Source organism: Maniola hyperantus, chromosome 7 (genome assembly GCF_902806685.2).
Source record: "Maniola hyperantus chromosome 7, iAphHyp1.2, whole genome shotgun sequence".
Taxonomy (NCBI): domain Eukaryota; kingdom Metazoa; phylum Arthropoda; class Insecta; order Lepidoptera; family Nymphalidae; genus Maniola; species Maniola hyperantus.
The window spans coordinates 4,755,039-4,773,617 of record NC_048542.1 but is presented as its reverse complement, the minus strand read 5'-3'; the positions used below and the strand labels follow the sequence as shown (position 1 = coordinate 4,773,617).

Below are 18,579 nucleotides of genomic sequence, written 5' to 3'. Positions count from 1 at the left end.
ATTTCGGCTAAATTGGATTTCGTCAAGGTTGCCGCGAGATCAAGTTCAAGAAATGAAGGTAAAACGACCTTGTTATGACTGACGTTTTATCTGACAGCTACTTTTATGGTGGTTAACGATAATTACAGTGTTGTTTTGATTAAACTGTCTTGTTAACCGCTTGTCATAATTTCTGATAGTGTGAAGGCGATCCTAAAATCAATGCCCACAGTAAAAAAAGGGAACAACTCAAATTCAACACTTTTCGGAAGTGACAGAAAATATAAATAATTTAGTTATAATATTACTAGCATATTCTCCCGCAATTTCGTTCGCGTGGACTACATACAATTCAAACCCCTATTTTACCTTTTTAGGGGTTGAATTTTACAAAATTAGCGGATGTCTACGTCATAATAGCTATGTGCATAACAAATTTTAGCCCGATCCGTCCAGTAGTTTTAGCAGTGCGTTGATATACCTATAAGTCAGTCAGTCAGTCAGTCAGCGGGAGTTTTATGCAATTCTATCTCACTAATATTATAAAGGCGAAAGTATGTGTGTGTGTGTGTGTGTGTGTGTATGTGTGTGTGTGTGTGTGTGTGTGTATGTGTATGTGTATGTTTGTTACTCCTTCACGCAAAAACTACTGGACGGATTTGGCTGAAATTTGGAATGGAGATACATAACACCCTGGATTAAGACATAGGCTACTTTTTATCCCGGAAAATCAAAGAGTTCCCGCGGGATTTTGAAAAACGTAAATCCACGCAGACGAAGTCGCGGGCATCAGCTAGTTAGTTAATATTTGCACAGCTCCGCTCCGCTCCTTTCTTCTCCACATTAGTAGACAGGCAGCCTTAAAATCTTTTGTTTAACATACCAAAGTCCCTTGAATAGATTGTGACAGCAAATTGCATCAAATTACACAATTTTACCTAGAACGTTATCCTGTTACTCAGTTCAAGTCAGAATTAGTTAATGCCTTGACTACAAACTATTCCGAAGTTTAACTGTTTCTGACACGCGACGTTACCAAAGCGAGTAACCAGGATGGAGTTTAATTCTTCAATCAACAGAATTAAGGTGACTACTTCTATAGGCACTTCCGCAATTTAAAGAGATTCGGGGTCATGTCTGTACAAAAATGAGTTAAACCCTACTTGTTAATAATATGTACACTCCTTTGCAAAAAAACGGGCACCTGTGCAAATTACGACGACCTCCCTGGCGCAATGATGAGCGCTGTGGTCTTATTAGTGAGCGGTCCCGGGTGCGATTCCCGGCAAGGGAAATTTGGAATGTTACAATTTCTAAATTATTTCTGGTCTGGTCTGGTGGAGGTGTCAGCCGTGGCTGACACCGTACCGGCAAAGCCCTGCCGCCAAGCGATTTAGCGTACCGGTGCGATGTCGCGTAGAAACCGCGATATGGGCTTTAATGAAACTGCCATACCCCTTCCAGGTTAGCTTACTACCATCTATTATAATATCATTAGACTGCATTTTCAGTTACCACCAGGTAAGATCGCAGTCAAGGGCTAACTTGTATTTGTACAGGAATAAAAAAAGTCCCCTACCATAAGAAGCGATTTTTTCAGTACGCACACTTTCGCATTTATAATATTAGTAGGATACAGGAGGCGATGGCACTGCTATCCTCGGACTTTCTCTACATGATCAAATTATAAATAAGGAGATGAAGAAGAACCAGAGTAACCGACGTCGAGTAGAGGAGTGTTTATAAATTAGAAGTAATTTTTTTTTCAAAGTTCCTACTTAAAACTGCAGTATAGGGAATACTTACGTTTCTAAATACTGGAACACCCTATAGACCGGCTTCCGAAACACCAGGAATCCGTCGCAGCGCTCCATGGTGCAAACTCAGCTCCTCACGAAATCCAAAACCTCTTCGAGTCACTCCCTACGAAACACTTGACACGCCATTTCGAGTAAAAAATTCGCACCACTATAACTATCTAGACACTAATCGGTAAAAAATTAAGGCGTTCGTACACTAATAAAACGGTTATAAAATTTTTGGTCCTTTAAGGTGAATTTCGTTCAGTTTAAGGCTTTCGGGTTACCCAGTTTGTGGTAAAGCACTTTAGTTCACTTCACCATGATTTTAACGCCAGGAGGCGATCACAGTTCAGTTTTTACTTCGAGCTTTTGGCAGATTCACTTCGTTGGATTCTTCTGGAAGAAAATTAATCTAATTTATTAAAGCACCATTTATTTTAATTAAATAATTGCACTTTTTCGAATAACAACTCATGCTTCCACACTTGTAATAAGCAATTTCACAAGACACCAGACCCGAAAATGCGCGCGATAATAATTCGACGTCCACAATTTTCTGCTGCAATAAATTATGACCGGGCACTTTGATAATAAATTGCCAGATAACGATATTAAAATTAATTTTTTCGAGCATCTGCCGCATCCGGCGATGGAATGTACTTCCGGTAGCGATAAAAAAAAGAGCAAAACCGAAATGCACTACCAGCGACAATAATGATGTTCACTATTCAAGGGTTCGTGATTAAATATCCGCTTGGACTGGCCGCGTAAGCACCATAGCCCACTAGCGCGGCAGTTCGCGCGCGACCTGTCGCAGACCGTCGCGCGTGTTCATACCTAATAGAATAGAATATATAATTATAAATAAAAAATTGAATATATTTTTATTCAAGTAAACTTTTACAAGTGCTTTTGAACCGTCAAATAATTTACCACTGGTTCAGAATGTCGCTCCTACCCAAAATAACTAGCAAGAAACTCGGCGGTTGCTCTTTTCAAGTGTTCAATTCACAATAATATTATAGCGTACTGTACAAGCAATTACAGCCACGTTTTTATTAACTCGTTTTCGTGTCGTTCTGTTTGTTTATTGGTCTGTCCGAAACAAATCTTGTAATCGATTTTAATTCTATGTATAAACCCTTGGCCCCTATTACCGCGGCATGGTCGACACGGTCATGGTTCACGGCCATGTTGCGGGCGGCTCGTATTTGAATGAGATAACGCGCAGGACTTCTCATTGTGCTGGCTCGAGTATTTGTATAGCATATATTGAAATCACCTTTTGTAGGATGTTCTAATATAGGTGTACCCAGTATCTATTTTTAGCTTGTTTGCGCCGGCGAAAGTAATAAAACAATAGTGCAGTACATAGTAGATCTCTTGATCTTCATTGACTGTTTTTTGCCGCGTCCTATCGCGTCTGTTGTCTCGACTCGTAAAAAACGCGCGGCTTGCAACACGCGACGTACCGCGCTAGTGGGCTATGGCTATAAAACATGCGTCAAATTAGGGCTGCCACATAGAAAAAGAACCTAATCTATCGGCTTGCCTCGTGTGACCGCCCACACACTGATGTCTCCACAATGCAAACTCTTTTGTATGTATTGCAGTGGGTATAAAACCGGAGTGATAAGTGATAACGAACAGTAGTACATTGATATTTTCATAAATATAAACATCCACAATGAAGTGCTTTTTTATTTTATGCCCGCTTTTTATGTAATTAGTATGTTAATTTATATATTTACTAGCATATGCCCGCAACTTCATCCGCCGTGGATTTAGGTATATAAAAATCCCGTGGGAACTCTTTGATTTACCGGGATAAAAAGTAGCCTATGTCACTCTCCAGGTCTTTAACTATACCCATGCAAAAAATCACGTCGATCCATAGCTCCGTTGCGACGTGATTGAAAGACAAACCAACAAACCAACAAATTCGCATTTATAATATTATGGGTAGTGATCACGTAGCGAGGTCGAGGGCATGACTACTAATGAATAAACAATACTAAGTATCAATATTATTATATGCATCAGTAAGCATACCGAATTATACTAATATGCGATACATCTATCGAGTCGTGCATTCAGTATCCCAAATATGCGCAGGCGCACGCGGCGGAAGGCGGGCGTCACGCGCGCCACCTGTCGCGTCGCGAATACCAACCACACGGAACAATGACCCGCCAGGCCGCCACAACAGTTACACGAGCTACACATGGTAGGTGGTACAAATAGCAACTCACCTGCTGCCGTATAGTATGGATACATTTGAAGATAGTTATAGGGGCTCACCTGTAGTAACAGGTCAAAATTATGGCAATCGGGGAGGGAACGCCCCGCACACCCGCAGGTGTGCGAATTTTTTTTTGGTGAAAATTGGTTATGAAGAACCTGAGTTATGTCTTAATCTGAAATTGAATATCTTGTACTCGAAGCTGAGCATAAGCTGTTATACTTATGAAAAAGATGTACTTCTTTATAAGCCTATATCTTGGTCAAAAAATATCATAGGTAGTATATATTAATTACTAATCTGTTAAGAGTTTAAATTTGATTAACGGTAAATTGACCACACTAAAGTTTCCAACAAAGTAGGTTCAAGAAAAAACATTTTAATAAAATTCTTATTTATTTATAAGTGTAGGCGGTGAAGTTATTTAAAGAATACGCAGTTAAAGAATAATTAGACAATGATAATTCTTTTCACACTACAACAATAGGTGTCTCTCGATTATGGTAATAACTCATTGTATCTTTTGGCTGCATACTTGAACGTTTTGTTTATGAATACATATGCGTATGAAACTGCATCATGTATTAAACATCCTACATTAGACATGAATATTCATTGGGCATGTACAAGTTTGACATCTTTGTCTGAGGCAAGTAATTCGTAGAGGAATACAACAGCTTACAGTACGCGCGGCGAGAGTTTGGCTTTGACCGTTATTGCGCAGAAATCAGAAATTGGGTATCAACGGGCAATTAGTGGGGTGCGGGGCGGGTGTGTAGGCGCACGCGGTGCTCTGATTGGCGCTCCACTGCTCCAGTCGTTCCCTGCCTCTCGCATCGATACGACGTACCGCGCACTCGTGTTGTACAATCACGTTCACAAGTGAATTGCTATTTTCGTTAATTGTTTATTGTTGTCGACAGCACCACTGGACCATGCGGTGATTTCATAGAAGGCGTTAAACCTTTAACTGATTCAGAATCTGAATAGCACTGCTGCTAAGACTTTTTTTTAATGTTAACTTTTGTATTTAATAATTATTTTAAGTTTTCTTTTGTTTGTATGTACCAATTTTACATGTATCTTGGAATAAATAATTTTATTAAAAAACAATTATTTAGAATTTTCATCGCTGTCTCTGTAAACTTTAAAAGGAAATAAACATTTTATATAAGTAAAATAACTATCAATAGTTTTAATAAATGAAGAAGTTTATCTATTTCGTATTATTTTCTAGCATTATTACCACTGTACATGAATTTTGACCCACTCAAATATCCAACCTGGTACATAAAAAAGGAAAAGTATTGTGTGCGTGACAGTACCCATGCGCAGTAATCCCCTCCACCCGAAGGTCAAAGCCAAACTCTCGCCGCGCGATCTGTACCTAATATTAAAATTTTGATTTTCATCATCAAGAGCATTCGCTTTCTGCTAAAATCGTAATTTTATCGAGAATTAGCTAACTCATCCGATATAGTATACATGAGCTTATACATAGACGCTATAGGATAAAATATATGAATGTGTCGTATCTTATACCTAGTGAAATTTCCTAAATGATAGTTAAAACCGCACTGACAACTACTTAAAAGCTCAGGAGTCATAAGCGAATACTCAGACAATTAATGTGGGATAGCTACAAAAAAGTTTCAGCTAATCGGAAAGGATGCGATCACATTGTCGTTGTCAATGTTCGGTACTAACAGTGCTGGGAATATGTATGAAAAATGAGGATAAGCTTTAAAAATTTGAGGCGTGCAATAATGATTTACGACAAGACTTAATCATAGATTGGAATACCAATGATACCGACAGCTTACAACATAGCCCTAACTTTGAGCACTCAAAATGCACAGTATTTTAAACACCAGTCACGAACACACGAATTTGCAAATCTTAATAAAATCAAGCCGCGCCAGGCAAGCGAAAACAAATTTATTCCGCTAGACACATCGAGTCATATTGCAGACTGAATTTATGTACGAAATTTTCGAAGTTAACGTTTAATGCAGAGTTTAAAACGTTGTAAGCCGAAGCTGTTACACAATATTATCTTAAAATGTAGGTTATAGTTCCCGAATGATGACATAGTACTGATACCTTTAATTCTTTCAGAAAATCTAAACAAACCAATTTCCTATAAAATAATCTAGGTACATACATACCTAGGATTAGAGCATTCATATGCTATGGAATCTGGATGCCAAAACTTCTTTGCTTTATTTGTCCTGGTGCAAATATCTTACTTTAAACCAATCCAATAGTGTAAGTAGCATGTTTTATCATTTCTCTTGAGTTTTGGCAAGCCATCTATCAGCTGTCTACGATCAGTAAGCACCAGACTAGTCTGACATGGAAGAAATTGGAAAAGTTGAAAGAACACGAATGTAACCAAAAAAACAGGAAAAAGACGTACCCGGAAAAGCTCATCATCTAAGTATTTCGTCCTATGAAAACGCAAAAGCTACAGTAACTTTTTATGGTATGTACTTTAAAAAAATCTGGATGGGGTAAATAAAAATATACCATAAACATACAGCCCATAAATTACAATTTCAGTTATTAGAACTACTATAATTGCAAAGAGTGAAAGATAAAAAAAATCCCCATATTTTACACTGGCTGTGTTCCAAATATTGAAAGAGCTGTCAAAATAAACAAAAATATAGGAAATTCATATTAGTAAAGGGGTATTGCTATTCTTCTTGGATTCCTGAATCTTAAGATTTTGTAAAAAACCAAGATGAAGTGCTTTAACCAAAATCTTGAATATCTAGCAAAACTCTAACCCTCTAACAAATAAACCTGGAATAGCGGTGGAATAGTTATACTCTGTTTTGTCTTTCTCTGTCATCAGTAATTTGACATTTGAAGGAAAAAGACAAAACAGAGTATAACTATTCCACCGCTATTCCAGGTTTATTTGTTAGAGGGTAAGTAGATTAAAAAGAAAATTGAAATAAAGCAAGAGTAAAAGTAAAGTAGAAACAAAATAATGATTTTTAGTGAAAAAAAATAGAAATACCTACTCAAGGAAGTAAAGACTTGTGAATTATTACCCATAACCACGCGAAAAAAATGCAAACGAAAATCAAACATTAAAATTATTGGATCGATTTTGTATCGATCCCATAATTTAAATGTTAACGAAACTTTGTGAATTGCAACAACGTCGAGGATACAGATAAAAATATATAGTAACAAATAAACTGTTTAACATCGCCATTGTAATAATAATTCTGAATGCTAATTATACTGATAACATGAACCCGGTGAGGTCATAAACTAGCCCAAATCGAGGCAATTAGACCAGTATAACTGCGAGAGAAAACTAACAATAAAAGCAAAGTTTCCCTATTGGCGGCGTTCCAACAATTGTTAGGTATAGTTGAAGAAATAGCTGATACAAGTACAAACTAGGAAAATATTAACATTCTCACGCGATCGCTGGTATGATTGACTATAGATTCAGTAAAATAACATTTTCGTTACTTGTGGAATATATAAGTTATCTTCTTTCTAAGCCATTAATCCACCGTTACACATGGCCTATGGTCACACCCACTGGTCACACCATATTTTCGTCGTTGTCGTGATGTCGAAAAAAATCGATTGACGTTTTTTTTATATGATTACAAGATAACCCTTGACTTCTCACCTGGTTGTAAGTGAAAATGCTAAATAACATGGAATGGCCTAGCTTAGAAGGGGTATGGCAGTTAATTCAATTTACCCCTAACGATGATGATATCAGACCATCGCTCGAGACGGTTAGTAAGACAGTTACAAACGCTAAGACACCGAAATCGGCTAGTTTAACCAATTTTTTAGTAAATTTAACTAAAGATTTTAACAACGATTATGATGCATAAGCAGAAATCAAGTCGGATGACAGACATAACATCACAGAAATCAATAATACAAACATAACCTTGCATGATGTTGTTACAACTGTATAATGTTATTGATGAGTTTATTATGTAGTTAAATCTAATTACGGATATGAATAAACACATCGCATGTCTATGTTTAAAGTATATAGACGTTGTAGAATAACAATAGCTAAAACTGAAATAATAGATCAAACATAAGCAAGTGCAGACGTGCAAAATATTACTCGTTAGCACGCGATCTCGTGACTTGACTGACGGTAGCTTATGATAATGAAAAGACTTAAAACACTCCAGTTATATTGATTTTATGAGCTTTTTACTACTTTGCTTTTTACTATTTACATATTACAAACTAGATGATGCCCGCGACTTCATCCGCGTGGATTTAGGTTCTTGAAACTCTTTGATTTTCCAGGATAAAAAGTAGTGTGCTTTCCCGGGATGCAAGCTATCTCTGTACCAAATTTCATTAAAATCGCATTAGTGGATGGGCCGTGTAAAACTAGCTAATTATTATTAGCTAGAAAGTGACATTTCAAAGTAAATTAATGTTATGATATTTAATTGAATTTGTCAGAATCCAGCATCAATCTTGATTTGACAATGTAGTTTATGTACTCATCTCAACCAAGCAATGGCTCAAATTGCTTTGACAGCCTACATCCTACGGTAATTTAAACAAGTCTAGTCAGTAAATCATCCCATGATGCGATGGGCGTGGATGATACGGTCAAAAGGATGTACTGGATGATTAACTGATTTATGAATCTAGAGTTTATAGGGTCACTCGTAATTCGTAAATATTTTGAATACATATATCATATAGAAAACACCACCCAAATCTTCCAAAACTTATTAAACGTATGCTTCACTTCGATTCCGGAGCATCTTCAGGAGATGTAGACTCCACAATGCACATTCAAGTATCGTAAACTTCTATCCAACAAAAGACTAAAAGAAAATTCATTGAGAGTGACGTTTGCGACGTCCCTTTAATTTGCAGCCAATCAAACTCCTCGCATTAATTAACGACTATTCGACCCCATTAACGTGAGTCGATGTAAACAAGACCCGCTGTCTGTCTAGTAATTAGGGTTCATTGAACTTTGGGCTAAATACTCGCTACAAAATTGCTACTTGTTAAGGAACCGCTACATTTACTTTTCTGGTCTTAAAGTGACATTTCACAAGGTCAAAGAATTGATGAAAATCTTTGTACTTATCAATTTTATGTAACTGTAAATTGTTCTACTATTAAGTACGTACGATACATTCTTTCCTTTCTTCCAGGTACTCATAACTTAAAGTCACTGGAAAAAATCTTTTTGATGCTTTAGTTGTGTCCTTGTTTGTTCCTTTATTCATTTTCTATAGTTCAAAAATAATCAACTATTCCGTACTTTATATTAATTATTATTCAAATGCATCTTAAAAGAAAGACTTAAACGATTGATTTAGACGAAATATGGTACAGAAACAGCTCGCATCCCGGACAGGGACATAGGCTACTTCCGAACATCAATGAATTCCCACGGAATTATCAAAACCTAAATCCAAGCGAAAAAAGTAGAATAATTTGCATTATTTATAAATGTATATTACATTGTACCTGATTATTGTTACAATGTTCAACTTATCCTGTTGATTACAAAAGTTCTCTAATATTTTGATGTAGGTAACAATGAGGTAAAACGTCTATAATCGTGTATTCTTTAACTTGAGTAGTTGTAAAATCACAGAAATTCTAAAAACAAGGAAAAAAAATAAGCATTGTACCTACTTAAATTGTGTTTCAACTAAGTACTTTAAATGTAAAATAATGTGTGAGTACCTTCCTAGCTACTAGAAAAATAGAATCTGTATATTATGTTTATTATTATTTTTCAGTCAATAAAAGGCTTATTTATTATCAAAAAATCCACGCGGACGAAATCGCGGGTATCATTTAAATAATACAAACATTCCACATCATTATATATTTATGTAGTTAACAATATAACATAACAATTCACGACAGCTAGAGAACTTCTAACAAAACGTCGACGCTTCGACGTCACTGGCAGGCGTCAAATGTTAGCAGTTAGCACATTTGACGCAGGTAGCACTAAGGTACAGTCCGTTCACCGTTATTTTACCTCTGACGTTATATTGGCACCATTGCTTTGTTTACTTTATTCCTTAGAGCTTAGGGTTTATTATTGTGGGATTTGCAATGGTGCCAAATATAACGTCAGAGGTATAATAACTGTGAACGGACTGTAGCTCTAGATTTCACGTTACCATAGCCGAATATTTGACATATCGTCGATTCAGGATCAAACAGAGAGTTCCCTCACTCTAGTTCCGTTGCGTAGTTCCGTTTGCGTAAACGAAATTATATTAAGCTCGTACATAGCAACCGATATCAAAATTGTTTGAAAGCTAATTACGAAACGGTAGACCATTAATTAACGCCAATTTTCTCTGCATTCAACTTCCCCGCCGAGTCGTGCGACGGACAAATCGATATTAGATGGCGACCCAACTGAACCCACTGATAACGAGATGGCCAATTTATACAACTCATCATTTTGTTACTACTTTGTGCCAGAACTTCGTTATTTTATACAAGCTGAAAGTTTCTCTACTTATTGTCCTCAACACTAGGAGGAACGTTTGTTTGGATGTTTGTTTAAATCATGGCGGCTTTGGGTGATAACAGGTAATAAAGGTGTAAAAAAAATTACGTCAAATTATGTTTATGTTTTTATATTTTCTTCGAAATAGTAGGTATCTATTAGAAATCACGTCATGCATTGCGAGACACGTGTCGTGGCAAACCCCTGCCAGACGCCTTTAAAGTTTAAAAGTTTAACAGCCGTACTCAGAGTCGTGTGACAGATATAGCTCTGTCTCGTTTAACTCAATCTTAAGTAACGATTAAGCGACTCTGAGTGCGACTGTAAGAGTATCTGGTAGGGTGTTGGCATGATACTTAGTACAATGCATGACGTGATTTCTAATACTAATCCAAAGAAAAAAAAATAGACTTTATACAGTAATGTATGTTCTTACTTATAGTACGGAATGACTGCACCAAATGGGACGGATATTTTTTTTACTAACCGACCTCAAAAAAGGAGGAGGTTCTCAATTCGTCGGAATCTTTGTTTAGTGTTCGCTATTGTCAGGACAAGGTTTGTATGAAATAATTGTTTTGGAAAATCCACAGCAACAGTTAATATGTCCTGCGAGACGCGGACGAAGTCGCGGGCAACCGCTAGTAAATAATAATATTTCATTTACAGTCGGTTAGGTAGTGGGTACCTTCTTAGAAAATTACACGAAAATACAAGATATCATGTGATAACAACCACAGCAAATGAGGCATCCGTTCACGTTAAAGACACGGTTTAATTACCCCCTACCTCAAGTTAAGCAATCCGATATGTGCCATAAAACGAGGTCGTTATTTTGCTTCTGCTTTTCACAATGTAACTTTAGGATTTTCTTTGCATTCTAGCTAAGCTTGCCATAGCACGAATCTCTTACCGGCTACACTACAAAATAACTTCTATGAGAGGTATTCCAATTATTTTTCACAAAACCACAGGTGCTTAACTTGGAAAACTTTCTTACCAGATGTACTATTTCAATGTTGTGAATAAGTAAATGAACAGCGAATCTAGCGAATCATTTAAAAATTCTAAATCAAATTGACGGATTAGTGCCAACTGTAGTTGTATCCACTCATAAAACAATTTTTTTCCTCTTTAACAGGCTAATGCCAGGATCCACTTCACTGTTAAATCGTTAATCCTTTGCACGGTATGTACATCAACTAGTTCAGACTTATCAATTGAAGGCACGTCGATGCCAACATGTCCGTTTACCGTGTGTGCGGCTATCTACGCTCTGGGTAGTGAATAGTCCACATTACTCATTCAAGCAGAGAAATCGATAGGTACCACATAAGATCGCATCATGGTCTGTGCACGTACAGTCCAATGGTATAGATATGTAGAACCCACCCGCGACTTCATCCGCGTAAAATTTCTGGTTTCTCATGAGATCTGAAATTTTCCCGCTGCAAAAGGCCTCACTTACCTACTCACTCAGTCTCACCTTAAGGCACGGAACCCAAAATACCTAAATGCCAATTTTCATATCTCTAACTTCAAAAACGTAGAACTCTCATACAACCTTCGACCCCCCCTTTCACACCTTTAGGGGGGGAATTTTTCAAAAAACGTTTCTTAGCTGACCCCTACGTCCTAGAAAGATCCTGATTACTCAGTCAGTCAGTGAGTGAGTGGTATTTCGCTTTTATATATTTAGATTTTTGATATTGGAAACGGCTGGTCTTTCTCCATTGTCTAAGAGAGCGCACGCACTGCGTCCGTAAATTTGAATTTAAATCTATTAAAATCTGGTGCGCAATCAATTCCGAAGTGGGTGCGCTTCTATGTATGTAGTTGTTAGTTGTATAGTGCACAGATTTTGCGGGGGGGGGGGGGGGGGGGGGGGGGTGTACGGAAATTTACCGCGTAATTTATTTTAATTTAAAAGTAAACAAACACACGCGCTGGTCTTAGATGATAATGATAATATCAATCGCATCATAGTTGATGGTGAAGTGATGAAAATAAAATAAACACTGATATAAAATTACCGGGTTTATGTTCTCTCAGGCCATTTTTACTATCAAGTCACTGTAGCAAGCAAAAGCCATTAACTCCTGTTTAGCAATTCAAATGCAGCCCGTCTGCCTTAGAATGACATGTCGTCTGTTCCTGACAGCCATTACATCCAGGTTCGGACGTAATTGCTCGAGTTCAACCGAGAGATAAAACAGAATAAAATGCTCTAGAACTTTATTCCATTGAAGTAAAAATCAAAACTAAACGATATTTTTTTAAAGCGGTCAGATGGAAGCGAAATAATCCAACAACTGTGGAATTTAAGGCATTCCCATTGTAATACAAACGTGTAGGGAAATCAAACATTGAATCGCCCTAAAACAATACAATAAATAAATCAAATCAACAATGAAAACCAACAATATGCCGTGGTTTACTTTATAGAAAATACCAACACACAATTATTATTTGATGATGCGATGTACATTCACACTATGACAATGGGCCGTATTTAAAAATCAATGATCACTATTATGAAAATGCAATTCACAACGGCAAATCAAATGTTTTGAAAGTATTGATTTAATCATAATTTCTGAGTAGTGAGTACTCTTAAGATATTTTGATTAAAAATAATACAAGCGCCTTTAAAAATACCACACAATATAAATAACATAATATACAGAATAGTATACATCAGTACCCTTATTATAAATGCGAAAGTGTGTTTGTTTGTTGGTTTGTTGGTTTGTCCTTCAACCACGTCACAACGGCGCAACGGATTGACGTGATTTTTTTGTAAGGGTATAGATAAAGACCAGGAGAGTGACATAAGCTACTTTACTACTTTATCTCGGAACACCAAAGAGTTCCCACGGGATTTTTAAAAACCTAATTCCACGAAGTCGCGGGCATCAGCTAGTAATATTAAAATAATAAAATCTATCGAAAATTCTATATTATAAAATCTATATTAAAGAAAAGCATTTCGAATATAACAACAGCTAGTAGTATCTAAGCGAATAGTAACAATGAAACATTCAGAAAAAAACATGCAGTCACTATAATATGAAACGGTACGAGTAAACGAGAACAATAAAATAAAATAGCATTGACAATAAAGAAAGAGCGCAGAACAGCGGGGACTGTTTTATCGAAAATATCAACACAATTACTTGGTGATGAAATCGGAACAAAAACTGAGCATTCACACAATGCCAAAGGACCGCTTTATAAAATTACTGATGATTATTACGAAAATGCAATTCAAAGAGGCGATGACGAATTAAAAGTTTTTGTAAATGGTTCTCCTTCCTCAAAGTTCTTAACGTCGCGCGTCGTCGAATAATGGACGTTGTATCGGCAGTAGAATTTCAATTTCAATTAGGTAAAGGTTTCTACAACGCGAATCTTTGCATATAATATGATAACTACAGATCGATACCTATATTTAACACTAATTACCGAGAAAAAATGTCATTTCAGTACGGGAAAATAGATTAAAACTTGTTTGTACCTACGCCGCTTTTAATCAACGAACGCTAGAAAATTACTTTTGATTTATTGTTTGTTTAAAAAATAACTTTCAAGTCGGCTTGACGCAATACTACTTAAGAATAGTGATTTCAGAGCGCGCTCCATACAAACCAAGTTAGATTATTATTCGAATATTAACCAAATAAAGCTGAATGAAATTATGTAGAGGTACTCTAGAAACTAATATGTTTGTCGTGGTCTGTCGGATTACCGCAAAAAAGTGTAATTTCAAAGCTACACGCATTCAAAGATTTGTATGTAAATATCAAACTTGAATTCGTTTACATGGGACGTGCTCAGGAGCATTCGAAGGAGACTACTCTTAACATTACCTACTCATTGAATTTATGTTCGAACTTCGAAGCACTTATTTATATCATATTTTGCAGATGAAATCACTTTTAAGTACATACATTAGTACGTAATATATAATTACTTTAGTACCTATATAACTAAAATATATAAAGCCGATGATCATTTCTTGCGAATCGGCAGTTATTGAGGCAAAGAGAGGTATAAAATTATACTCATTTTGTGAAGTTATCGAACATCCGCCGCGGGCTATGGTTTTATTGAAACCGAAGAAACTTTTGAAATAAATTAGATATCCGATACCAACAAAATACAATTTAATCAAAATGTAGAGATAAATCTGTACACATAAAAAGGTGTCAGAGCACACATACGGTAGAGTATAGCAGCCTAGTTTCTAAAATGTTTGACAGTCATTATTTCGAAAACGAATTTTTTACCAAAAATTGAGACACCTCATAATGCTTTTCAAATACCTATTTAACGAGGTATCATCGAAGGAGTAAACCGAAAAAAATCGGCTTCATGGTCAGGAGGTATTTAAGGTTTTTCGGTTCGGTTTAAAGAATTTTATTCTCATAAAAAAAAAGAACATACTGTTCACTTACATTAAGATTAATTATATATACATTTTTCTTTTCCAAAACTTTAATATGCTTCTGTGCAACAGTAACAGGATTTAATTAGACAACTGTAACAAAACAAAAATGTTTAAAGAGCTAAAATAAACTAAAAGATTTCGTACATAATACCCTAATTCCATAAAACATATAAAGCCAACGCGATACGGCACGCTGCTACATTTGTTACCAACATAATCCGACAGACGTAGATAACTAACACGAAACACGACGGGAAAGCAAATTATTTGATATATGAAAACTATTGGCGAAACACGAGTTAAAGCAGTCAGCCCAAAAGTTTTAGTAAGTATCGAAGAATCTCTTCGATTCAGGATTTAAAACCTTCCAGGCAAGTACGGCCATCATAGCCAAAGGCACTTTTCATGTGAATAGAAAATTCAGTAGCTCGTTTATATACGAGAACATTCTGAGAGTGCGAAGCCACTGAAATATTCGTAAGTTATATTACAGAAGCAGATAATAAATAAGATATAAATATATAAGATTCGAGGACATTTGTTGGATACTAAATTTTTTTGCCAGACGGAAACACATGAATGAACAAGTAATTTTTGATGTGGATATAGGTTTCATTTCAATAAGCCTTTGACAAGCGTTTTTTGTACTGGTGCTGAATGTATTGAATTCCTCTTCAGGTTCACGCGAAACGTCAATATTATATTATTGATAATAGGACTCTGAAAATGGGACCAGTTGTGTCCAATGAACACTTCACATTTTGAATTGATACAAGATATTGGACATGTTTAATGAAGTGGTAGATACGTTATCTAGTATATTTTATTTAACTTAGTTTGCTTAAAAGATAAATTAATCGATGAAACCGTCTCGGAGAAATGCGTAAGCGACGCGATTTGTCCGGTGTTTTAGACCTTCTTGAGTTAGGCTTTTCACTCGTATAATGATTTCATTGCCAGTTCGCGGTAACAAGGTCGTATGGGCCGCGTATAATGCGTGCCTCTTACGCAAGAAGATGCTTGTTTACTTTTTAAGTAAACTAAGGAAAACTAAAGTATAATTGGCAAATTGACACTATTAAAATTGATATTATACTTAAACATACTGATTCATTCATAAAGACCAGTAGGGCGATTGTCTAAAACCTGCATCAATCATTATTACAATCTCAATTGTTCTGATTGGCTGAATTTGTGCGATTCTTGTTGCAACAATGCATTGTGGCCAATAGTGAGCGAGCATTAACCAATCAGAGATGATTGCGATCGTGACATTGTAGCTGTCAAACAACCGCGGTAGGGCCACAGTTCATGGCTTTTACATTAAAGCTGGTGATAATGACTATCTCATGTTGGATAGAGAAGTTGTTATCAATTACTACTCTGATTGATGAAAAGTCAAGAGAGCAATGAAAAGTGCAATTAAGGACAACAATGGCAGCGCGCTCGGTTGTGAATTAAAAAGGCTCATCGTTATGTCTGTACTTTGTAGGCAACATTTCAGTGGAATTTTTAATCCACGACTAAACGAAATTCACACGACAAGCAAGTTTGTTTAAAAAATTTCAGACATCTGTTTGTTTAATTGTGGCAATGTAGTTTTCGAACGGTTGGTGGAATAGTTTGGAAGCAAATCCATAGAAAATATGCAATCTGAAAACTAGCTTATTTGATTTTTTTTTAAATAAAAATAGCGAGCAAACAAGCAGGCGGGTCACCTGATGTCAAGTGATTAAACGCCTCCCATAAACATTTGCAGTACCAGATGAATCGCCAATGCGTTGCCGGCCTTTCAAGAATTTGTTAGTCCGCCCCTTAAAGAACCCCATGTTGTTTTTAAAACACAAAATTTACGATATGAAACTTAAAAATCAGGGGAAAAGTGTAGTTAAGCATTTGAGGATAAAATAAAAACTATTTTAGCGTTTAAACTACCGTGAGTGATTTCCATTATAAATACTATCTGTCCCGGCTTACTCACGTGTGTAGTCGACGTTAGCCCGACTAGTTTCGTTTCGGGCTAACGTCGACTACACACGTGAGTAAGCCGGGACAGATAGTATTTAAAATAAAAACTATTAAAAAAATCTACGTCTAAAATTTTGTTATGCAATTTACTAAAATACAAACTACCAAACTCCTTGCATTTCAAATATGATGTTTCAGTATTGACTGAGACTATTCAGATTGCAGGTATATAAAACGTTCTTAAATGAATAAAGCATTAAATTGGACGTGATGAACGGAGCAAGTTTTTCAAAATGGCGCAATTGGCGCTGGAAGAACAATGGTAGCAATTTGTTGAAATTACCACCGACCGAGCAAATTGGCCTTTCGCACCAGGAGTCCCGCGGGAACAAATTAGAATGTCGTATGTCTATGCTTCATCCAGAAAATATAGTCTTGCCTGCTGACATTATCGGGATGTTATTATCTAATCTTTTCCGGGCGAGCTGCAATTTGTGTGGTTAAACGATATTATTTTGTTAGCCTTATCATGCCCGTGTGGAATGATGCAACGAATATGAATAATCAAGAATGATGATGGATGATGGAAGAAGGATAAGATATGGATAGGATGATAATGATTGAATCCTTTTAGTTCCCCGTGGAACTTGGGATGAAGCAGTAGTTTCACATGTTCTCCTGCCTTTGGCTACTTGCCTTGACATGGTTCTACGATTGTCTTACTCGTTTTAAGATCTGCTTCAATAGACCTCCTCTAGTGTTGGTTGTTGGTCGATTAGAGTCTTTCGACCGACAAGTTGCAATTGGAACGCCATTTGAGCAGCGTATCGCTCTCATATACACTTCAAATAATTGATCAAAAATTTAGATATCAAGTAACATAAGCAATTTTAATCAGGGTTTATTGTCATCATCATCTTCAAACCATTGCCGGCTCACTACTGAGCACGGGTCTCCTCTCAGAATTAAAAGGGTTTGGCCATATTTTACCACGCTGCTGGCCAAGTGCGGATTGGGAGACTTCACACACCTTTGAGAACATTATGGAGAACTCTCAGGCATGCAGTGTTTATTGTAAGTCGTGTAAATTAAAGCTCGACGAAGGGTTAAATAAGGTAGTGTAAAGTCTGTCCCAGCAAGGCTAGCACATCGCTCACATTCTAAAGGAATTAATTTCTCGAGAGACACCGCTGCAGTGCTCATTTGCCGTAGCGATGAGGTATAGAGCAAAAAGAAAGGGACTTTACTGTCTACACTTTGAATAATAAAGAAAGAAGTATTTTAAGACTTCATCCCTGTTATTAGCTTATATTGGCATCAATACTGTACAAATATGATTTCTTTTTACCGTATAATAATTTAATACTTGTAAGGATTCCGTGCTTCAAAAGGAAAAAGGAACCCTTCAAGGATCACTTTGTTGTCTGTGTGCCTGTCTGTTTGTCCGTCTGTCTGTTGTGTCTGTCAAGAAAACCTATAGGGTACTTCCCGTTGACCTAGAATGGCACGTAGGTAGATCTAATAGCACAGGTAAAGCAAAAAATGCTAAAACCGTGAATTTTTATGACTAATAGTTTTTGATTTATCGTACAAAATGTCGAAAAAATTACCCGAGTACGGAACC

At 36.5% G+C, this 18,579-nt stretch overlaps 1 protein-coding gene across 7 annotated transcripts in view; it reads right to left on the bottom strand.

Annotated features, from left to right (window-relative positions):
- Nucleotides 1-18,579, bottom strand: part of Fak (protein tyrosine kinase 2 Fak) — a 163,595-nt gene that overhangs the window by 114,541 nt on the left and 30,475 nt on the right. For 3 of the 7 annotated variants that reach the window (XM_069499862.1, XM_069499861.1, XM_069499869.1), the window contains exon 2: nucleotides 1,786-2,177. The exons of 3 other annotated variants lie outside the window; for them this stretch is intronic. In XM_069499862.1, coding sequence (XP_069355963.1) covers nucleotides 1,786-1,853 — 68 coding nt within the window. In that variant the 5' untranslated portion in view covers nucleotides 1,854-2,177. The remainder of the gene's footprint in view (nucleotides 1-1,785; nucleotides 2,178-18,579) is intronic. One more of the 7 variants, XM_069499863.1, reaches the window with a different exon arrangement.